Raw genomic sequence first — 25,164 nt, forward strand, 5'->3', positions numbered from 1 at the left:
ATTATTCCTTGTTTCACTGATTCCTCGTACAAATCTTAACATCTGAAATTTATAGTAAAGATCTGAAAAAGTGTGTATGAAACAGTAATAGGGAGGTCTGAGGTTCGATGCCCAGCTGAGGTAGACTGATTTTTTTTGGATTTTTTTCCCTTGTATTTTTCTTTCTTGCTTGTCTGGCGCTGTTTCATACACACTTGTTCAAATCTTTATCTTACACCGGTGCCAGCTCCCTAGTTTCTCAATTCGATATTTTCTTAGGACAAATTTCGTGTATTCCTCGTTTTCCTGAATTCCTTGTCTTACATATTCTGTCCAAGGACGAGGAATACATGCTGCATTGTATAGGTAAAAATTAATCTAATTTTTGATTTCTTTTCTTTTCTTTTTTGTCCCACGGGAAAATACCATTGCTGTTCCCTCTAAAATAGGAGGGTGTAGAACATCTGAAAATCACATCAAGAATAAAAGCAACATCATCCCAGATCAAAGTAGTGGATAGATTAACCATGTTACTCTCAGGATGCAGGATTAATAATAAAACCTATATGAGCTCAGGCTTTTTATGAATGAGTAAAGAAGATGGATTCATGCAGCTTAGTCGCCATCTCCTCCATCAACTGCTTAAAGAAAGTACTGTAAAAAAAAAGCCTTTAATATTTATAGAAATTCATTTGTCATTTCTTTATGGGAATGATAAATATCAACACCACTATTGAAACTCTCTCTCTCTCTTTTTTCTCTCAATCTCTTCTCCACCTCACTCCCTCCCCCTCTTCTCAACATTCCCAGTTTCAAACCACATGGTTTAGGACAAATGTACGTTTAAATGTCATAATCTGCATTGTGAAAATACATACATTACATAACATCCAAAATTCAAAATATCCATAAAATTTGTGTTGCCATTCTTCATTCATTTCTACATTATCTAATAGCACCATTGGATTAATGAAGGACTTAGTGATCATATCAGATATAACACTCTTCAGCTCTGACCCCCTCCCTGAACTCACTCTCCTGTTCCTTTACCCACTGCCCTGCCCTCCCCTCCCCTGCTCCCTCAAGAACTATAAAAAAAAAAAACACAACATACACTCAAAACTGCATGCAGTCAATAACCTAAGTTAAGACATTGAACATAGTTCTCTCAATGGTGAACTGGTGCTGATTCACCACACCATTTGTTAAATGGGCAAAAAAATGTAATGCAGCCATATTCTACGTCTAACAATCGTTATTCTGTGTCATAATGACAATTAAATGAAATCTACAAACTGCCATTTGAATAAAACAATTCTTTCCTTCTGTAGAAATTCTTCAAAACCTTTATTTGACGGCAGTTTCTCCACTTCAAAAGTAGTCTGCAATAGGCCTGACAATATTGTACAATATCTATATGCCTTAATTTTGTCCCCCTCGAATCACATAGCACCCCCCCCCCCCCCCCCCAAAAAAAAAAAAAAAACAAACTAACAACAAATAACAAACAAACAAAAGTATAAAATAAAAACAAAACAACCCAAAGTTAAGATATTGAACAAAACACACACCCCCCCCCCCCCCCCCCCCAAAAAAAAAAAAAAAAAAAAAAAAACCAAAAAAATCCCCCCCCCCCCCCCCCAAAAAAAAACAAAACAAAAAACCACCCACCTCCTCCCCCCCCCCCCCACACACACACACACACACACACACGAACGGTATTGTCAAAAATATATTCAATATTTCAAAACCATAAAATATAGCTATCTGTCTACTGCTGGCAGGAAAATTATGCAGGCAGTTTTCAGATGAGGCAGATCTTGAAAAGCCTTTGATACGGAGTCTGTTTTATGAAGAATAGATAAAGCTGACATGGGTGTAGAAAAGTTAACTATTCATTACATTGGCTGTTATCTTACTGAACACAAACCAAACAAGACTGAAGGAAAAAAGAAAGAAGACATTTTATTTATTTATTTAAGTATCTACACAATCAAGCCCCTTACACCATCCAGTACATGTGCCTGGGCATTTGAGCTTTGACGGGTGCACAGGCCATCAATCTAAGTTTTTAAGTAGAGAAATGTATGTATAAGAAGAGGTAGTTGTCAGTTTTTCATATCCATTCATATATTCAATAAAGTAGTTACAAAGTGGCTCTGTTCATGCCTATTCTGAGCTTTCTGATTCATTTGCACTTCAAGAAGAATTTAAAAAAATAAAAAGTGAGAGAAAAAGTGTAACAAATCAAGTGATTATGAAATGTAATTTAGCCCCCCCCCCCCCCCCCCCCCAAAAAAGGAACAACAAAAAAACAAAAACAAAAAGAAACAACAAAAAACAAACTAGAGTCCATTTTTCAACTCTTACTTCCTAGACCTCAATCAAATAAAGCTACACATTACATAAGCAGGAAGCAATCTTTTACTTTGACAGTAATGGTTATAAAAATAAAATAAAGTAATAAAAAAAAGGACTGATTTCATTGTTTCATATGCAAATCCATAGCAGATCCAATTACCGAAAGTCTTGAAACCCAACGAAAATGACGAAAAAAAGACATGATATTCAGGATTAAAATATGGTTTGGCTATGATCATCTGCAAACATAAATCTATAGATTATGGATCATTTGCAAACATCAAGACAATATTAGGCATGATCGAGACAAAGGAAAGAACAGACATCTATGGCACAAGTAATCCTACGATTTAGGATTAAATCAACAAAGCTTTTTATATATTTATATATATATAAGATTTATATCGTTTTGAATTAAAAGCAGATCTCGACATTAAGGGAAGAGGATTTACAAGAATAAAATTTACTTAACTAGCGAAGCATTTATTTTAAAAGATGAAGTTTTATTGTTTTGTCTCAAGCATATTGCACTTTTACTGCATTTCTGAGAAAGACCTCACAAAGACTACCCTACAGTTATTCTAAAATCCCGGAAGAGAAATATAATAATTAACAAAAGAATCAATTGAAAGACTAGACTTTGTTGAGATATTATTTTCTTCAAGGAAAGAATTAATTTGCAATATTCAAAATGGAAATGAAAGGATGCCTCATCCTTGAAGTACATGTATAAAAGCCGTCATCAGATCTAAAATTTTTTATATTAAATGCCATCAAAATTTGACTAAAACAACCTGGCGGGATATATATGTCCATCTCGCTATGCAGCATCACGGAATGCACGCTTGGAAGTGTTAGTGATAGTTGGCCTCTATGGGAGATTGACCAACATTACAGCCAGGGCTGCCTCATTTGGACCGTGAATTAAGAGTGAATAGATCGCCTATAGATCCCATCACAATCTTGAATTTGCATTGGTTCCAACTTGTGGTGCAATATCCTGTCTTTCAGACGGCTGAGACTTGCTCTTCTTCAACATCTAGTGGAGAGAATACAGTGGACAACATTTCTAATAAATCAATAGTATTATGCAAACAAATCAGGTACAAGATTAAACATAAAGTGTGTCACCAATATAAGGTTATCTTAATATTATTGAAGTTTGATATGATTAAACACTGTCATACAATACAATATTCCAGTTTACAACAAGATATGAAGTGAGTAGAAAAGTGCCAGAAGACAATAGAGAATAAAAAATTTTTTCGCGACGGTGGTGGGGTTTGAACCTGCGACCTTATTGGTACGACAACTCCGCCTGGCAGGTGAGAGCGTGGCTCTACCGTGTGAGCTATCCACGAACACAAAAATATTCGTTTCAAACTCAAAGTCATTTCTAGATCCCTCTCTCACCCACTTCTTGAGACCGCCGATTCGTTCACCACCATCGCGAAGTAATGTTGACCAGCAGTTAAGCTTAATAGCCAATATTCTCATCACAAACATATAACATAGAAACGATTGAGACATTGAGTATGCTCCGGTGTATGGGGTGAATTTTTAATTCAGAAAAGTGAGTGGAGCAGGCACTTATGTTGGTAACAACAAGATATGAAGTGAGTAGAAAAGTGCCAGAAGACAATAGAGAATAAAAAATTTTTTCGCGGCGGTGGTGGGGTTTGAACCTGCGACCTTATTGGTACGACAACTCCGCCTGGCAGGTGAGAGCGTGGCTCTACCGTGTGAGCTATCCACGAACACAAAAATATTCGTTTCAAACTCAAAGTCATTTCTAGATCCCTCTCTCACCCACTTCTTGAGACCGCCGATTCGTTCACCACCATCGCGAAGTAATGTTGACCAGCAGTTAAGCTTAATAGCCAATATTCTCATCACAAACATATAACATAGAAACGATTGAGACATTGAGTATGCTCCGGTGTATGGGGTGAATTTTTAATTCAGAAAAGTGAGTGGAGCAGGCACTTATGTTGGTAACAACAAGATATGAAGTGAGTAGAAAAGTGCCAGAAGACAATAGAGAATAAAAATTTTTTTCAGTTTCCAGTTTAAGATGTAACACTTGTCAAAAAGTCATAAATTAAGAGGAAAAAAACTACTCCGCACTCTTGCAGGATGATGATAATGATATTATCAATAGATAATAAATGAAAACAGAAGGATGTATTTTTAAGGGTTTTAAGGCACTTGCAACATATTTAGGTCATATCAGCACCATTAAAATAGGGAGAAAATTTGATGGTCAAAAGATTCTACAATTAAAATCAAAGCACCCCAGAAAAAGTAAGATAAAGGGGAATTGGTTCAAATAGGGAACAGATGTAGATTTCAAGAGCATACCATCAAAGTACTTAGTTGAGATCACCAAAAAGTCTCATCCAGACACCAGCACAGGATCGCAATAAGAGGAATACACTCAAATCTTTACAAGATATATTCAAAACAAAAAATATAACTATCAGTACATAACAGAGATGATTTACAATAAAAAACTATAATCACCCAAATCTAACTCTATATACTTTGACTGTTTCCCTCTCAGCCAGGGATGTGTCAACAAGGGCCAGGACAAAACCCAAGTAATCCTATCCAAGACAAAGTCAGAAAGCAACTCCGAAAACATATAGGGGGATAGAAGTCACAGCAAGTGACCTGCTGCCCACCATAGGAGGTCAAAAGACCCCATCCAGAAAACAGAAGCATAGAACTTTTGGGCCATGCAATACCTCGTATTTATAAATTTCTATCTCTCACCATCTGCAGGTGGCGTATCATAGTCACTATCCATGTTACTGTGTATGGCTGGATTGGCCTGTGGGTGGTTGAACATATGGTGTTCCTGAGAGTATGAGCGTAGCTGGTGATGTCTTCTTACCATACTTGTGGCTGCATGGTAGTCAGGGAGAGGTGGGCGACGGCCTGGATGGTGATAGGATGGGTACTGGGACACTGAAAGGGAGGGGAGGAAAATATGTGATATAATAAAGTCCTTCTTACCGCCTATCTTTTTTTTTTTTTTACTGAATGAGTTCCAAGATTGACTGGCTAGACTCAATTCTAGGCAGCTTCCACTTATCCCATGTTAAATTAAGATACTAATGATGTATAATGCCAATGGGGTGAAACAAATACAAATAAGACAATCAAGATGAGATCTTATCTAAAGTGAATTTCCCATTTTTCCAAAAGTTGATTAATTAGAATACAATTATTTATGTCATGTGTTGTGTAAAATTAAACAGGGAGAGACAGATGCATCATGTATGTAGAGACAGCCAAATGCTGTCAAATAAGAGTGGTCGGTGGAAGACCAATTGGTAGTCTACTAACAAAATCTTTTAAAAAAATTGATTTAAGTTGTTGAAATAGAGGAGTCTGAAAGCTCAGTTACTTTAATCCAATAACTACTTGTATCAATGTAATTTATTTATGAGTGAGAGAAACTGATGGTTTCTCAATTTATTTGTAAAATGTTGTATTATCTTAATTTATAACAAAAAGCAGGATGGATGTTTGGGTGTCATTTTTTTTTTTTGCTCAGTGGGTATATTCAATGATTTCAAAAAAACAAAAACAAAGCAGTACCACCTTCAAAATTCCCAACCTATATTTAAAAAAAAAAAAGTCAAATAAAAAAAAAAAAAACTGTATGAGCTGATTTCAAAGCAATCAATGTTATTTTTCTTCAATCTAATGGGAAGGGCAAAGTATGATATGAGTGGACTGAACAATCAAACAAGAATATTTTAAAATCTTACTGGAGACGGGGGCTGCTGCTATCGAAGCATTATGCATGACTGTGTTGTAGGAGGGAAGTGGGGGGCGAACTTGTGGGGCTTGACCTAATGAGCATTAAGATAAAAAGACGTGAAAAGTAAATAAAACTAAGGATTATCATAATACAATTATACATTTGAAGAAAATAAACAAAAAGCTGATTAATTACAATACAATTATGTCATGTATTGTGTAAAACAGAAGAAAGTTATCATTTTAATCAGGGAGAGTCAAATGCTTATGTTTGTAGAGACACCATCAAATAAGTGTGATCTGTGGAAGACCAATTCGTAGTCTACTTGAGAAATCTCACTCCAAAGCCATGATTTATTTCAACCCTCTCCTTACCAACAATAGGAAAATCGTCACATTCATTACGATACAGCAAACGTTTTTTCTCATTCAGATTTCTTCAGTACAACACAAAATTTAAAGAAATTTTTTTTGTCATAATTATAAAACTTTAATCCTGTGTTGAGAGATAAAAGAAAAAAAAATGATGTATAGCAAGAACTTACTGCACAAACAAAAAACAAACCATTTTGCATTGGTTGAGCAAAAAGTTTTGTAGAAAATCCTTAAAATGGCGGTAAGGAGAGAATTAAAGAATATGTTTGGGTTTAACTTCCTATTCGATATCCTTATCTTCAAGGCAGCTTGCAAGCATCCACCAATATATCCAGCAAAGCCATGTTAGACTCTTTCTTTCCTATTCTTTAACAATGCTTATTCCTCCTCTATAATATTGACTGTCTGACATAGGGGCTTGAAAAGAAAATATACTGTCATTCACTGATAAACCGGTTTTGAACAATTTTGTTTTAAAAAAGAACAATAATTGCATAAAGCTGCAGGCATGAAACACAAATACATTTTTTTAAAAATGAATCCAAATTTCATGAAGAGAAAAAAAAAAAAATCCACAACATACATGTTTATCTTAAAATTCAATACGAGTTCATTTTGACCATATATTCATTTTCTGAGCAACATAACACAGTATTTTTAATACCCTTTCAATAGCATTTTAGTTTTTTTTAAAATCTGAATCAAAGAGAAAAATCTCTATATGGTCAAATTAGGCCCACAAAACTCTAAATATAATGATTAAATCTGTATTGATGAAAGGTTAGTGTGCAATTGAATATAGATTTTTAAACAGCTTAACGGACAGTCTTTCTTCTGACTTGGCAAAGTGAGAGAGAAAAAAAAGTATAAAACCCACCAGGTCCTGGACAGTAGAGGGCTCCGACAGGGGGTGGATGGGTGCGTCTCATCATAGGTGGTGACACATTAGAACCTATACTGCTGTGACCAGAGTCATTCTCAGAGGAATATTGGGGCTTGATGCTCCTCATAGAGCTGGTAGGGCTGGCTGAGTCGGTAGATCCCATGGAACCTAGGCAAGGAATAGGTGGTGAGTGAGAATTTTAATCTTCAATAATATAAAGGGGGAAAAAAAAACCTTTAGAAATTGGTTGAAGACATTAACCTAATCGTTAATACATAATAAAGTTATTTTATCCATTGTCTTTTCACTCCACATCAAACCGAAAATTAATATATCGTATAAGTATGAGATAAACGAATAAAAAAAATGAATGTTATAAAAATGTCAATGAACAGAATATGTTTCTGTGATGCTAAATGTTGATGAGAAAGAGAGAGAGAGAGAGAGAGAGAGAATATGGATTTCATGTAATTTAATGATATTATTGTTGCTCCTTTCTTTTATGTAAGAGAATGGATACAAAGAAGTCCCATTATCATAATACATTGTCTTTCCTTTTGAGAAGATACATATCCTTGATTCAACGATAGCAAAACAACATTTTGGGCCTGTCTGTCTACTTTTTTGCGAAGAGACTCATACATGCAGCACAAAATCGCTTTATCCTTTTGTTTCTGAGAAGCATATGTTAATATTTTTAAAATCTAGATTAGGTTACAGCATGATAAAAAAAAAAACTTCCACAAAAAGCAAAACAAAAACTTTGTTTATTACTACAAATTAAATATTTAATTAAAATAAGAGAAACAGTCCCTGAAAAAGTGTACCACAGAATCTTTATCTTCCACTCTTTGGAGTCAGTTTTATTGTCCAGAGTCTGTAGGCTAGGGCAATAACCAAACACACAGCACGCAATCAACTTTATTCAAAATGATAGGAATCTTCTTTTACAAAGCAATGGCAATTATAACTTGTGGACACATACCACCCCCCCCCCCCCCACCACCACCACCACCACCACCTCTCTGCCACCAAAAAGAAAACAACAAAAAACAAACCAAATAAAACGAAGAAAAAGAAAAACCACAAAAAAACAAAACAACAACAAACAAACAAATATATCATCTGTAGATAAAGTGTACAACACATGAACATCTTTGAAAGCAGAGCATACTGTTGTTAGTCGAATGGATGTTATCTTTAGGACTGAAGTAAGATCCAATAAGGCATCTAGACTCATAACCTAATAAAACTTAAAATGCATTCATGCAAACCTGACTTAATTCCTGAGTATCCAGACATTTGTGAAAAGAGTGAAATGAGCATATCCAATGTGACAAAAAAGGTCAAAATGTGAAAGACTACAGGCATTGTTTGTCATAAGAACAGAAACAAAATCAGAAAGATGATTCACAGCAGCATGCAACGATACAGAAAGTGAAAAGAAAATGAACACATGTGATGCAAATTATGTAAATGAAGTTAACATATATGAAAATATATTCATTTTCAAGTCGTCAGCTGAAAGAGAAGAGAGTGAAAATACGTGACCCCAACCCCTTCCCCAGCTGCCTGAGGAGATGGCAGACCAGTTTTTTTTCATTTGACAACAAAACACCCAGCATTAATAAGGGAATACAGGAGTGATGAATGAAGGAAGGATTTAAGATCTAAGTTATAAGTAAGTAAATATAAAGTAAAAAAACAAACTTGAGCATTTATATGGCTCAATATCCACTAACGTGCTCAAAGTGCTTTACAATGGGTCCATCGCCAACAGCAACACTTAACATGTAGAACGAGATAGGATGCCTGTTAGGTGACATTACAATTTTTTTTACAACAGACAACGCTGTTAACGGCCAGGTACTCATTTTACACCCGAGTATGGTGAGAGAATGTGAATAAAGAGTCATTTCCAAGGACTCAACTATGCGCTGAGCAAGGCTCAAACCCAGGGACCTTCCGATCCAAAAGCAAGTGTCATATCACAAGACCACATCGCCGCACAGTTGGGCCTCTCTAATCACAAAATGGCTGCTCATACTAAAATGGGCAATACTGATCGCATTTTCTCATCAATTTGTGCGTTCTTTTTGTAATCTCATATTTTCATTGATGTCAATCAACAAACCATTTCGCCTTGATACGGGAATCAAAATTAATTAAATAAGGTATCAAATTAAGAACAGAAGAATAAGCTATTCATCCTTGATACCAAAGTTGACTACAACCAATCACTGCTGGTTTAATCAGAGTTCCATTAAATCTGTATGTAGATGCCATTCATGGAATTAAATCAGGATTCAACTTGGATCAAGGATTTATCAATATTTAGTATCTGATGAATCATAAATAATAGACTGAGCATAATGAAGAGAGATATAACTGTCGATCTGACAGCATTGAAACTAAATATGATTGTATGTGAGAGCGCAAATGAATGTGTGATGAATTTATGCTCATTTATTTATTCCTTACCTGTCCGGTTCGGCTGTTTCCTGTGACCAGTTCCCAAACAAGAGCTCTCGGGTGTGAGATTGACAGGAAGAGGTTTGGCAGAAGGCCCCGTTCTTGGTGAGGTGGGACCTCCTAGTGCAGGGCCTTTCCGATTGGTAACAGGACTAACACCCTTTCCTACAGGTACCTTGGGGTTGTGAGGCTTTACTTTATCCGACAAGGACATCAATTTGCGAACAGCGCCAGGAGATTCAGCACCTAGATAGAGGTGGGTGGAAGTGGGCATGGTGCACAACATGTATGATGTAGATATGATGTACATGCAAGCAGGCAAAGAAAAGATGAATGTGGAAAAAAAACAAAAAAACAACTTAAAATGATGTCTCCTAAATCAACAGTATCATTAAGACCCTTGTAAAATTTAAAGGATTTATATTTTTGGTTTTTTTTTGTTTTCTTAAATTCATATTTCTAATCATTATTTATAAAATTTTGAGTTATATTACTCCAGACCGACTTTTCTGACTTTCCACATAGTAAAAAGAAAATTTGATTTGTAATTTGTACTGACAATAAGAGACAATGATTTAGTTTGCGTTGTACGTTTATTGATTTTGAGTTCAGTTTTTCAGTTTTGCCATAAGCAACAATATCAATGCTAATTTCAAATTAGCCTAAATAAAATAATGAGACAAGTATTCTCAAAGGCCTTGAATCAAAAGTGAGCAACTTTTAAATTTAGTGTTAGGTTCCTGCTAATTTGAACTATAGTATAAATATCAATCCATAATCAAATGGCTGCAATTGATGCCGTCTTCTATTTAAATTGTATTCAAGTCCATTACTGTCATTTTTACAGCCTAAATGTGGAATTTCAACATATGTTTGTTTGGCACAAACACCATTACAGTGAAACGAATACAAAAACATGCATTGGTTATTTATGGTTCTGCTTACAGTCAGCAGAGGAATAATATGACAATTCTTCGTAAAAAATCAACTAGGATCAAACTTTGCCTATCTCGTCTAAAACAGATGGTTTTTAAAATCTTTGTTCGATTCGATGATTATTGATCAGGTACTCATAATGAGAGCGAGAGAGAGAGAGAGAGAGAGAGAGAGAGAGAGAGAGAGAGAGAGAGAGAGAGAGAGAGAGAGAGAGAGAGAGAGAGAGAGAGAGAGAGAGAGAGAGAGAGAGAGAGAGAGAGTGCAAACGAAAACACCAGATTATGGTCATACCATATTCTTTTTAATGCATCAGTTTGGAGTAGCTATTTTAAAGGGAATGGCCTCTTCAAGCTTGATAAAGGGCTGTTCTTAACGATTTAACTCTATTTGCAAAATCGTATCTTTAGACAAAACCCTGACTTGGAAAATATGTATACCGTAGTTGGACCAGACCTGCCTACTTGAAACTTTAACAATTTGTAATTTTTAGGATACAAAATTTTGTTGTCGCTATAATTAACTTTAAAAAATCAACTTTGTTCCCTTCACAAAGATTAAATAACATTTCAAAACCTGACAATTATGTAGTCTGGCATCGACTTTCATTTTCAATAAGTTTTAATGACTAAGAGATGCTCATGAAATTCATAAATTTCGTAATAGTCCGGCAAGGACAGACTCCAAACCTAAGCTTGAAAAATCTAACTAAAGGTTTTCTATTTTATTAGAAAAAGTTTGTCTCCATTTCACAAATCAGAATTTTCCATTTAAACATGAATGAATGCATCTAATTAACCAATCAATCTTACGTCATTTCCTATATCTATTTTTTAAAAAGCAATCAGAAAAGCTTGCATAACAGGCAAAAGAAAGATAAAATCAAGTACTTTAGCAGTTTCTAATTTACATTCACAGTTTGGTGGTATTGTATAAAAATTTAAATATCATAAGTAATAAATCTATTCATATTCAATAATTACATGCGTTGAAGCAAGTGTAGGCCAGTCATTCACTGCATTATCAGCCATTTCCTTTAAGCATTATGTGTATCATAGTCTTAGGCATTCTCACATACAAAACTGAAAACCCAAGTCAAATCTTCAGCTCAAGAATATTCCTATTTTACAGGAAAAAAGGATTCACTAGATCTTTCCATCCTAGTTGAAAAAAAAAAATCTGAAATGGTATGTATGAAACAGTTCCAGACAAAGCAGAAAGAAAAATACAAGAAAAAAAAATTGTCCCCTCAAAAATTCACCTGCCTTCATTTCTTTTCTTTTCTTTTCCTTTCTGCTTAGTCTTTAATTGTTTTATACACACGTTTTCAGTTTTATTTGACACCAACACCTGCTTCCAAATATTTCAAGTTCATAAATGCTTTAGTGTGACTCAAGTATTTTAACGCTTCATGATGAACCTACTACATACATACCCTTATAAAATAATGTAACATGAAGTTTAACACCATATTTGTCAAACAGCACAGGAAAATAGGAATACGAAAAAAAAAAAAAAAAAAGATAAGAAGGAAAATGAAAACCTCCTTTCTTGCAATGATTGAATACTATACCATTCTTTCATTTCTTTGTATTTATTAAATGAGTTATTTTTATTGTGCCAAATGACACCACCAACTTGCAAGTATGCGTTATTGTATGATAAAATAATTACGAGTTTAATAAATACAAAGAAATGAAAGAATACATTTATTCCACCCCTCCAAGTAGATTCTTAGATATTTCGCTACCAATTAATGGTAGTAGTACTTTGATGATTTGTCATAATTTGTATTTTTCTCCATCTGCTTGAATGACAATTTGACCCAAAAAAGAAAATAGTTGAATTTGTATTCACGCGTACCAAAAGATTATTTATACTTGCTAATCAGTTGTCTTTTACACCTTATTTCACACCAATAAAATGTGTGAAAATAATCATCAATCGTTGAATATTTTTATTCAACGCATTATTCAACTATTACGTATTTACTAAGAAATGATAGGGTTTTCCAATAGGAGCGGGTGGAATACTACTATTTGAAGCTGACCCAAATTGGGGGAGGAAAAAAAAAAGTACAAATACATACATGCAGTACGACATGACACTTGAGATTGGATGATGAAAAAGATTCTAAATCAATGAGAGAATTTCTTTGACAGAACCATGAACATGTATGTAATGAATCCACAGCAATAAATCTCGTTCACAAAAGAGTCTTGAAATGAAACAACCCATCTGAGACAAAATAATTTCATACGTGTAGCTTTCATTAAACTAGTTGAACTGGACATAGTGCCAATTGCACAATATTGTGGTGATGATGACACAGTTTAATGAATGATTTTACTCACCAAATCTGGGCCCTGCAGGTGGTATGACTCTTTTGTCCTCCAAGTTTGGAGAGTTATTGACACTGGGGGATGGATCTCTTTTTCTCACTGACATTGTAAATGGAAGGACACAAAAATAAAGCCAATTATAACATGGTCTTTAGAGTAAAGATTCATTTCAAATCTAATAGTTTCCATTCAAGATCTTACACGAAAAATTCAAGAACTGGGAAATATGAATTTAAAGGGAATCCTAAATCTCTAAAATTGAAAATAACTTCATAATTCTGTCTTTCATGCACCTAAGGATAAAAATTTTTTTAAAAACTTGAGCTTTCATATTAGGCAATATCCACTAAACATACTCAAAGAGCTTTACAAGGGGTCCCTGGCCAACAACAACATTTAACATGTAGGACGGAACATGATGCCTTTTAGCCGATAGTACAATTTTTTTCAGACAGACAACGCTGTTAACGGCCAGGTACTCATTTTACACCTGAGGATGGTGAGAGAATGTGAGTAAAGAGCCTTCTCCAAGGACTCAACGTTGTGCCGAGCGAGACTCGAACCCAGGACCTTCAAATCCAAAAGCGAGTGTCATTTCACTAGACCACATAACCGCACACAAAAATGACCTTTTGTAACCCACCTATGAGAGCAAAGCAAAGCAAAACAGCCTTTATATTTTTGAAATGTAAATCTACAAAAATAAGTTTGTTGGAAAAATAGCAGCAACACATCTCATCTTAATTGAGAGCTTGACTCACAGGCATAGGGACATTAACAAAATTTTCTGATCCCCTTGTCCATCCACGAGTGATTGGATCATGGAATCTGTTCCTGCTGAAAGTGCTTTGCCATAGACTAGCATCCTTTCCAGAGGGTAGCAACCAATTGCTACTGTCTGTTCATCACTATGGAAACTGGGATGAACTTTGGCTCCATGGGCCATATGGCTAAGAGGAATTACGTAATGATAATAGACTCACTTGTAGGTTCGCACTGTTGAGACAATTCTGCCAATCTTTCCTCATCTGTCACTGATGGCATATTACTTAAATAAGACCGTACTTTACGCACCATTTGGGCCTGAAATAAAAAATGTATATAATCATACTTTTGTATACACAACACAAATAACTATTACAAAAGTTGTTTTGCCATTCTATTTTGTTTAGAAGGAAGCTAAACTAACTGAATTATAGAGGTATGATCAATTTTTTAAAAGTCTCATACTAACACTCACACACACACACACACACACACACACACACACACACATCAGAAGAGTGAATGAAAATCAAAATGCTTAATTCAAAATAACACTCAAGTTAAACCTTATGTCTCAATTACTTGTACCTACATCCGAATCTCCAATATGTTGATAGCTTCTATGTTAAATGACAATACTATAATACATTAGACACTGCATATTAAAATTAATAAATTGTTTCAATGTAACCCTTTGATTGTTTTATGTTTTTATTTTTAAGGGTTTTACAGTGCTTGCAACACATTTGAGTCATATCAGCGCCAGTAAAAAGGAAGAAAATTGGATAGTGAAAAGATTCTAGATGTACAATAAAAAGGACTTGAGGAAAAAAGTAAGACAAAGGGGAGTGGTTCAAATAGGAAACAGATGTAGATTCCAAGAGCACACCATCAATGTACTTAGTTTGAGATCTCCTAAGCGTTTCACCCATACACCAGCACTAGATACCACTAAGAGGAATACACTCAAATGCGTACATTATACAATCAAAACAACAATACAATACAGAGAGATGATTTACAAGGAAAAAAATATCATCTCCCAAAACAATAACTATGCATTTGACTGTTTCCCTCCCAGCCAAGCACTACGGCCAGGGCCAGGGCAAAACCAAGTCATCTCATTCCAAGACAAAGACAGAAAGCAAGTTGGAAAACAGATATAGGGGGGGGGGGGGGGGGGATAGAAGACGCAGTAAGTACCTCCCTGCCCACTATGGGAGGTCAGGAACCCCACCCAGTAACCCTTTGATTATAATCACAATTTAAATCCTGAGTCAACATACCTCCTCATACATCTTCTTGGCATTTGGCAAGGCAGAGCCTCTCCTGTTCTTGGTCCTCTTTAATGTGGTCATACCCGAGACCAAAGTACTCTGAAAACTCGTGGTGGTGGTATTCAAAAACATGCTACTTGAATCCTGAGGATGAAAATAAAATATTTTAGTTCTCATTTATTATAAATATAAGGTTGCATTTCTTTATTTCATTTTCAGACCAGTTCCTAAATACCATAATAATAACCTAAAATTAATATACGAGATAGATAAGGGAAATAACAGGAGATGAAAAGAAATCAAGAGCTTTTTTCAGTGGGAAGAAAATACCGAAGCTAAATACAAAATAAGCCCATAACATTCTATATGCATGAGAATTATAAAATGGGAAAGCAGAAAGGGAAATGAAAAAAGAGTTGACTGTTTGTGCTCATGTTTGGGATCAGGTTGACACTTTTGTTAAAGAAATTTTCGAATCAAAACCAGAGCTGCCTACTTGAAATTTCACAAATTTGTAGTTTCCAAGGGGAAAAAAGAAAGAGAAAAAGTCATTTTAAACAGCTTTAGAAATAAACAATTTGCCCTCAGCATGGTCGAATATTTAATAGTATTAGGACCGACATTAGTCGGTGAAAAGGAAAAGGAACTATGGAAACAAGAATATATTACGCATTATTAGTGGACATGATATTGTTTGAATAGTTAATAGTGTACACACAATATTGTTTCAATAACTATTTTTTTTTTTTATTTGTCAGTGCATGACATAATCAGTCGAAAGGTGAAAATTTGGGATTTACATTTTTTTTTTTGGCATTTATGCTCACCAGAGCATTTTAATCTTTATTTGAAAAATCGGGTGATTTTTCATGAAGTTATGGTCAGATGTATGGGAAAGGTATCCAGCAACTTTTCTCAAATTTCATACTTTTTCAACTTGACTATCTGCAAAGAAATATCTAGAAGTGAAATCAAGCTTTGATATTTCCCGAAGATGTACAAAAAGGGTTGATTTAATCATTTATGACAAGAAAAATTGACCTAACTAAACTTGGCAATATCTCAGTTTAAACCTTTTCACCACCCGACTGATTATGTCATTCATTGTAACATATTACAATACTGTAAGAAATATACAACGTAACTTACATATTTGGTGGAGCAAATGTTGCACATTTGTCGTATTTTGTTGGCAATCATTCTTAGTTTTTCAAAGTTAATGAGTCCATCTACAACAGAATCATTTCCCAAATGGATGAAGGTCATATCTTTCTTGAATACTGGGTAGAAGGGGATCTGTGGAGAAGTGATTCAAGTGTGAATATACAAATTCATAATTTTCAGACTTCTACAACAGCATAAATTGATCATATCATTGATCTGAAGGCAATGTAAAAATATTCATTTTGAGGTACACTTAAAATTGTATCTTATATTCATTTTCAACACTTAGTTCCAGATCATTACATATTCTGGAGAAAAAAAAACTCCCCACAAAAACAGGACAAAAATGTACATGGACTACAAAAGAATGCCAGAAATTTACATTAAATTATCATATTTTATGAATCTTGACAAAGTAATTGTGGACTTACATAAGGGGGCTGTACATGTTCACTGTTAATGAGATTGCGATATTTAGCCATATTGCGTGAAGGATCCATCAGAGATTGAAGATCCTGTGGAATATCAAGAGTAACATTTTAGATTTGAGCGTTCACTATACATTTATCATTAATAAAGCACTATGCTATTAGCATATCTGAGGAATATCTAGCAAGAAAATTGATATTTGAGATTTCCAGCAGAATACAAAAAACCTTGCATGCATTGAGTTGGGTTTGCACTATTAAAATATTTTAAGCTGTGAAATAGAATTTGAAAAATTAAATAAGATTAAACTCCTTGGCATTTACAGTCACGTCTCCATAATCCAAACACCTCCTTTCCCAGCATTTTGTCTGGATTGTGGAATCATTGCCTTAAGTGGCATGTGTATATTTTACATCAAACAATGATAATCTAAGCCTATCATTGGAGCAAACAATATTGAGATACCACTTTCATCATTGGCCAATGTGTGGTTTCTTAGAATTGTTTTCATTTATGTATTTTCAATATCTAAAAAATTGCAATGGGAGGGGGTGTATGTACCTAGTTTTCGTTTTTATTTTGATATCTCTTTTTTCATTGTATGAATTTTTCACGGTGCTTGATTACTGAGTCAATTTCTTTCATTCTTTTATTTGCTGACGTGTTGAAGTTGTAGAGTAATTAATAATTTATGGACGTTTGAAAAGTAGAGGAGGATCAAATGACAGCGAGATCAAACGTCCATCAAAGACTAATTTTGATTAAGTGACGCCTGTGGATTATTGCACACACATTACTGTATTACTGCATTGATTGAGGAGGTGGAGCTGACAGTCAATGACTAGACTTGATAGACAAATAAGTTACCTATCTTACTTGAATGGATGTGACAAAGCGTTTTAAACCGGATTACACTTCAATTATTTGCATTAAACTAGAGTAGAGGGACAGACTGTATCGGTCGGTGAGATGTTCTGATTATAGTCTTAAATGCTCTAAATTGTAATGGCTTGTTCCCATAATAAATGTTTGGACCTAAAAACAAGAATTTCAGGATTATGGTGTACAAAAAAGTGAGAGACAAAAATATGTTCCCAGGCGACCTGTTCGGGTATGGTGCTCCAGATTAAAGAGGCCTGTCTGTAGCTATAGTACCAATAAATTTTTAAAAATATAACACATAATAAAGTTTTGCTCAACCTTGGGGTAGAGTGATAAGATTATACAGCTATAGATAATTACAAAAGCATTGAGAAGAATTCCAGTCTTCAATATAGTCAAAATATCAAAATACCATACAATTTAACTTTGAAAAACCTTGTCTTGAAAGACTGAAAATACCAAGCCTTCGGATGCAGTGAATTGAGCAATAACAAAATTTAAGTTTCTTGCTGGAGAGACAAATAGACAATATTTGAGAAAATCTTACTCAAACCTGTGTTTTCTAAAATAGTGCAATGTCTTTACTACTCAATCCAGTTCCTTTAAATATGTAAATAAAAAGCTTCATTCCTTGGCTAAAAATATAATGATAAATACATATATAAATAAATATTCTTTATCAAAAAAAAAAGAAAAGAAAGAGAGAGAGAGAGAGAGAGAGAGAGAGAGAGAGAGAGAGAGAGAGAGAGAGAGAGAGAGAGAGAGAGAGAGAGAGAGAGGGAGAGAGAGAGAGAGAGAGAGAGAGAGAGAGAGAGAGAGAGAGAGAGAGAGAGAGAGAGAGAGAGAGAGAGATAGAAAGAGACAGAGAGAGGCAGAGAGAGAGAGAAATTTAATTCTATGAAATCTTAAGGTCAAACACTCACCTCAAAAAGTTTAGAGTATTTTGTTGGCAGTCTGTCCCATGTCTGTTTCAAACGAGATATGGAGCCGTGGCCCAGACCACTTAGTATTGCAAACAAAGAGTTGAAGTTTTTAGAATCTTTACAGTGTTCTGCAGTAAAGAGAAAGGAAGAATTGAGGGACAAAATATAAATGCCATTACATAAAGAAGCCGTACAATTTCATATCAATGAAAGCCCATAATTATTTATAAACAGACAAACACACTTAGTGAATTAAGAATGTCAATAAAAAATTTTAAAAAGACAAAAGAAAGTAGTTTCTCATAGTCAAACATTATTCCTGAAGCAGTCAATGGACAATAACGATTACTTGCTACTCTAAAAATAGGATGATAGTTTATCACTATCACAAAGAACTTTCCCCCAAGATCTTATCGACCCAGTTACACAATCAATCACGACCAGTTCGGAGAAAAAAAACAGACCAAATCTTGATTGAACCTCGTCATGAATGGCATACATATAAAAAATTCAGCATGAATCGTTCTTTGGGCTAGAAATATTCACAGAACAAAGAAGAATGCTTCCAGTCTCATTAATTTTGTGGGGGAAGATCATTCTTAAATATTAAGTTCTCGCTTCCTTGTGATACGTATTAGAGAAGTGCCTAAGTTACTAAATCACTATTCCTCATGTTTAAATTATCAACTGCAATATTTATCTATTGAATTTCAATTTGTTTTTCGTAAACCCCCAGACCATTACATAATTTTGCACCATATATATATTACTGTTGTTGGAAAATAACTTACTTGCTATCTTTACAAAATGTTTTAAAAGCTTGGTTCTTTTGACTAGGTTACATTCACTGGAGATTTCTGTCACCACCCAAAACATTTCATGGTTTACCAGCTGAAATAAATGTTTGTAAAATAAACAGCTTGTTACTAAAAGCACACAAAGAGGAATGTTAATCAATCATTAAAAATTCTTGAACATCTTCAATGAAAACAGTGTAATAAGTAAACATGACTGAAACTTTAACTCTTTGAATTCCTCTCAAGTATTAATCTCCCATTATTTTTCTGGTTATCACCAAGACAACTTTAAAACTCTCTAAGTCAAAATAATGTTATCGGATCGATGTAGAATCAATCCCCACCATCACAAAAAATATATAACAAAATACCAGTATTAATTTTTCAATCCAACTAACCACATGAAAATTCCCAATGGAACTATCAATTACTCCTTGATGTTGGTAAATACTACAACAATCAAAATAAATTAAACCATGAGACCTACCTCAGCAAACTTGAGAAGCTGGTGGCACCCAAACTTGGATTGCAGCCCAAACAGATCATCTACATACTCTGTAGGCTCAATATCCCTGAACACACAGTAGTCATTCAGTGTCAACTGCCTGGCAACCTCGTGGGCGTTGAGCTGCAGCAAAGTAATCTGGCTCTCTGCCAATAGCTGACCAATCAGTTCATCAGGAATCACAGGTTCGGAGGACAGGTTGTTCTTCAGGTAATACCTAAGTACACGAGGGAGGACTCTCCTACTAGGGCTTTTTGTTGGTGGTTGTGGAATGCTACTAGCTCTATGTGTTAAGTGTTTGGATTGTGTGTGAATGGTTTTAAAGTTTAGAATGATATTGGTTAAGAGAGTCAAGAGACAGGAAGATGAAGGAAGATTGAAATAGGTTTTAAGGAAAGCAAAGCGAGTAGGTGGGAGATAGCAAAGCATATGTCATGAAAGAAATGTGTATGATTGTTTGACCATAAGATGTGACAAGTGATTTAAGGTGATTTAATTAGAGATGAATATATTCATATGAGAGAGAGAGAGAGAGAGAGAGAGAGAGAGAGAGAGAGAGAGAGAGAGAGAGAGAGAGAGAGAGAGAGAGAGAGAGAGAGAGAGAGAGAGAGAGAGAGAGAGAGGAGAGAGAGAGAGAGAGAGAGAGAGAGAGAGAGAAGAGAGAGAGAAGATAGAGAGAGAGAGAGAAAGAATATAGGGAGATGAATAGTGAAATAGGGAATTACAAACGTAAATAGAAGAACATAGAGACAGTATGATAAATGTTTTGTGGAGTTAAGAGAGAAGCAACATACAAAAAAAAAGAATAAAAAGTATATAGAAGGATAACAAAAGAGGTAGGTTTTAAATTTTGGAGGGGGTTGTGGCAAGGGTTTGTTTGGGGTTTCATGGAAAAATAAAGATTAAAAAAAAAAGGTGGGGGTGTTGGGGATGGGAAGAGAAAGAGAAAGAGAAAGACCGACATTAAGCAGCCCGAAGTGAGATCATAATGCTTATAATGATAAGACAATCAATTGGAAAGTCTATAGTAACATTTAAAAAATAAAGTGAAGATAGGGCTTAATTTTCTTGAATACCAAGTAGATTAGTTATATCATCGTAGGAAGGTGTATTATGTTATATTTTGTGCAAAAATATCAACCCATCAAAAAGCACAAACAAGCATGTTACCAATTTAGCCAAATTTCACCTCGACTAGCCACATTTGCAAAACTAAAAATGTGATCCACCACTTCAATCTGGCATTATATTGGGCTGAATTAGACAGTGACAATTAAATGTAGTCAAAACTAGACTCAATGAAATATGATTATACACAGGAATACTGATAGAGTCTATACCGCTGGACCAGAACAATTGATTGACTTTACAGCATGGTTGACTTTATCCATTATCAATGGTACACACTCAGATAAAAAAAAGAAATTTGGGACCAATAGGAGGTGTTGACTTTAAGCAGATTCTACTGTATCTCCAATACTCATAGTCATAGTTCATATGTCTAATCATTCCTGTTTTTATTTCTGCTCCTAGTTCACCCCGACATAACACCATGTACCACTAATGGGTCACAGAGAAAAAAAAATATATCTAAAAAACATCAAAGAAATGTTGAAAAAGCAAAAAGCGCCTGATCAGAATTAAGTTTGGAAACTTTTGCTGTCACCTATTATGCAACGTGTAAGAAAATTATATTTGCCTTTATTTCTGCAAACAATCAAAAATAAAGAATTTATTCTAAATTTTCCTCTTCTAACCTCTTATCACTCAACTTTAATAAATTGATTCACGTCATAACTTAAAGTGAGAAAAGTCTGTGATATCTATGTCATTCTTTGTTACATAAAGAATAGCAAAATATATAAATTATGTTTTTAATACTAGTTATGATAGACATGATTGCACATTTAAATAATCTTTAAATGCTGTTATGTTAGAGATGTATTTAGATAAGCCTGTATAAGCAGTATTAACTGAACTATTGATGTTATAAATTTATCATAAGGAAGTGCAGTATTTATTCCCATGATGAGTAGGTCACTTGGATTTGAAAAACTCCCTCCTTAAATGCCTTGCCAGAACCCAATTTGTTTTGTTTTTTAAAATATGAAACCATGGACATTGTTGTTAAAAATTAGGAGAAAGACATATAGATATAAAAACAAAATCCCACAGAGCTCAATATTTCCAGTTCGTTTAACTATCCTTATCTTTTCATTTTAAGAAAATATTTCATTCATCACTCATCATGTAGACGACTTTATCATTCACAGTAACTCCCTCCATAGCTTGTTAACCCCCTCTCGCAAGATGCAGCTGTTTTTTTGTTTTTTATTTTAATGAATTGGAATACATGCTTGTTATGAAATAAATTAGTGAAGAATGACATGCCATATAAGGGCAAGGTCAGGCACGAAATATCAAATAAAACATTAAAACAACAGTATTACAAAGCAATTCAGACAGGCCAAGGAATATTCAAATACAATGCCAATAGTCTCGTAAAGTACTTATCTTTAAACTATAAGTGCATTTGTAATAAGTAAAAGTTTATTTTTTTTCTTGTTTTTTTTTTTAATGCTGAAGCCAAGAAAACAGCAGCAAAATCACAATAGCACTTTGTAGAGTCATATTTACATTTAGTCACTTGCCCAAATGCCAGCTAGTTCAGTCCTGACTGCAGTAGAAATTGAGATCGCTGTTTTTTTAACGGAATAAGAAGCCCTGACATTTCAAATAAGTTAAATACACAATTCAGTTTATTCATAATACATACACAGTGAATTTTTTCTTCTTTCTTTAAACAAGAGTCAAAAATATTACTCCTTGAAATTCTCCTATCATTGTTTGAGGAATATACCTTGAACTTTATTTTGTAGTGTTTAATATTTTTTGTTTGGCAGTGCAACTTATATATTCTTATAGTTAAACACAAATTGTCTCAAGAGATAAAAATAACCTTCTTCAAACACAACCACAGAAATTGGCATGGCCATGGTCAGGTATGTGGTTGGTCATCGCAAGACCAATCACAGTCATAGAAGAGTCTCAAGAAAATGACACATCCAAACCAATAACAGAAGAGGGTAAAGCATAAAAAGTGAGACAAGCTACTTTATGTAATTGATGTTTCTTTCTGTCAGCTCATTGAATATTGAAGACCTAATGCCTAATATAAAAGAATCACTGAATGATACTAATACTCCCACACACAATACTTGGTTTTCACACTTCCCTTAAATTCTTATCTTAATGACAAAATTTACAAAATACTGACAGGGCTTTATGTCAGTATATGTACAGAGATAGTCTTGTCAACTTACAATTGTTTGTGTGCCTATTGATAGGAAAAAAAATATGGCAGCAATGACTAGGGCCCCAGCGGTGGACTGCAATGTGGTCATGGCTGCAATTTGGACATTTTTCTAAAGCATATATTCTGGCATGACTTTGTAAGAAAGGATAAGGTAATTGACGTATATGTTATGTGAGATCAGTCCATGGCAACGTGGAACATTAGCAAAGCAAAAAAAAAAAAACAAAAAAAAATACCCAGTGTGTACTTGAAAAAGGTAATATATTCTTCTTGCCACTGCGGTTGGCAAGTGATTCTAACTTTTTCTTCATTCATTAAAAAAAATTGATGTGGAAATGAATTAAAACAATGATTTCAGATACAAAAGATTTCTAATTGGCATGGTTGGGTGAAAATCATAGGCCCAAATATAAAATTAAAGCAGCACAGTATAAAATTGGTTGGAAACCTTTGTCACATATTTCTTTTTAGAAGCAAGTAATTTCAAAATTTAATTCCTCCTTCACTATGGTATGACACTCGTAAAACATTTGTTTTCAAATAACACAGAAGGCAGCAGTCACATAAAATGATACAATGTCTTCACACAAACTGAAAACTCTACATTATGAAAAAGTGGCTGGTTTGGAAAGTATTCTTTTCTTTTCAACAACAAAATACATATCTTTGCTAAACTTCATATAGGCAGCATTACAATACGAAAAAACATTTAATGTGTCAATATGGGAATAAGATAATGAACTTAGTCATTCAATGTTTAGAGAAATATGAAATTCAGAGCTCTTATATGGCTTTAACACGTAATGGAAAAAAAAAATGGTCAAAGAAAGAAAAGAAATAATATGATCAAAACCAAAATTTTGTCTTCTATTTAAGAAAATAATTAATACTTTTATCCATCACAAATATCAAACAACCTAACACAAAATAGTGAAGAAAAATGAGTATCACAGCTTCAGATGCTTTCTAAAAAGAATTATTTTCTTGTAAACACAAATAATGCACAATTCAACAGACAGTAGATTCATTTTAAAGACTGAGTGAGAACTATAATATAGGTCAGATACACAGCGCAACGCTCATTATTCAAATTTTCTCAGAAAACTCAGGTGTAAAATGAGTACCTGCCATGTATTTAAAAAAATGATAATAGCACATTACTGTATTGTCTGACAAATTTATTGTTGCTATTGGCTATAAATATTATTGAGCACATTTAGTGGATATTGCTCTACATAAAATCTCACGCTTACATTTTTAACATCTCAAATGTTACGCTAACGGCCTGTCTTAGTACAAAAATAATAACAAGTTTCTTGTTCATACAATCTTTAATGAAATCTGCTCTGTTCATAATTCTTCCAAGTTTTTTTTAAAAATGTGGTTTTATGAATGTCATTTTTAAAATAAACCAAAAAACAAAACAAAGACACCCACCTCCCCCCAATTGATTACTAAATGTTTTTTAAAATTTTTTTGAGAGCCTGTCGCAATAGGCATTAAATATAAATGTATACGATTTTCTAATTTACCACTTTACAGTCAAGAAGCAATGACCTAAGATGTAGACACTATTCATGATGGAATACAGCAAATATAATTCTCATCTTAAAATTTAGGAGATAAAAACATTTAGTACAAACAAGTAAATGAATAAATAAATAAATGAATAAATGAATATATAAATAAATAAATGAATAAATATATAAATAAATAAATAGAATTGATAAAATCATGATAAATCTAATAAATCAATCGATCAAATTTCAGCCATTGGAAAAATCTGAAGTAAGATTGTTTGGAATAGAAATAAAAGAATAGTGAAGAGATATTTCATGCAAAAGCAAATGAAAAGATCACATGCATGTAGCAACACACAAGGCAAGATGGGAAACAGCCTCAACCGACAACGTTAATATTAAACAACTTAAAGCAACATTTGGAAAATGTAATTAATGGTTGGTGTTTTCTATATAAATAGAATATTAGG

The 25,164-nt window shown here is 34.1% G+C and overlaps 1 protein-coding gene across 4 annotated transcripts in view; it reads right to left on the reverse strand.

Annotated features, from left to right (window-relative positions):
• Positions 1-2,841: 2,841 nt before the first annotated feature.
• LOC144973137 (rap guanine nucleotide exchange factor 6-like) overlaps positions 2,842-25,164 on the reverse strand; it is a 91,265-nt gene continuing 68,942 nt past the window's right edge. For 3 of the 4 annotated variants that reach the window (XM_078915231.1, XM_078915232.1, XM_078915230.1), the window contains 13 exons: positions 19,841-20,141; positions 19,348-19,447; positions 18,557-18,684; positions 16,754-16,837; positions 16,308-16,454; positions 15,168-15,302; positions 14,100-14,199; positions 13,129-13,215; positions 9,851-10,087; positions 7,364-7,537; positions 6,120-6,203; positions 5,116-5,310; positions 3,205-3,379 (listed from right to left, as the gene is read on the reverse strand). In XM_078915231.1, coding sequence (XP_078771357.1) covers positions 3,348-3,379; positions 5,116-5,310; positions 6,120-6,203; positions 7,364-7,537; positions 9,851-10,087; positions 13,129-13,215; positions 14,100-14,199; positions 15,168-15,302; positions 16,308-16,454; positions 16,754-16,837; positions 18,557-18,684; positions 19,348-19,447; positions 19,841-20,141 — 1,804 coding nt within the window. In that variant the 3' untranslated portion in view covers positions 3,205-3,347. Of the gene's footprint in view, positions 3,380-5,115; positions 5,311-6,119; positions 6,204-7,363; positions 7,538-9,850; positions 10,088-13,128; positions 13,216-14,099; positions 14,200-15,167; positions 15,303-16,307; positions 16,455-16,753; positions 16,838-18,556; positions 18,685-19,347; positions 19,448-19,840; positions 20,142-25,164 lie in introns of all 4 variants that reach the window. The other variant, XM_078915233.1, reaches the window with a different exon arrangement.

Source organism: Berghia stephanieae, chromosome 5 (assembly GCF_034508935.2).
Source record: "Berghia stephanieae isolate SIO BIC M18660-M18661 chromosome 5, UCSD_Bste_1.3, whole genome shotgun sequence".
In the NCBI taxonomy this organism is placed as follows: Eukaryota; Metazoa; Mollusca; class Gastropoda; order Nudibranchia; family Aeolidiidae; genus Berghia; species Berghia stephanieae.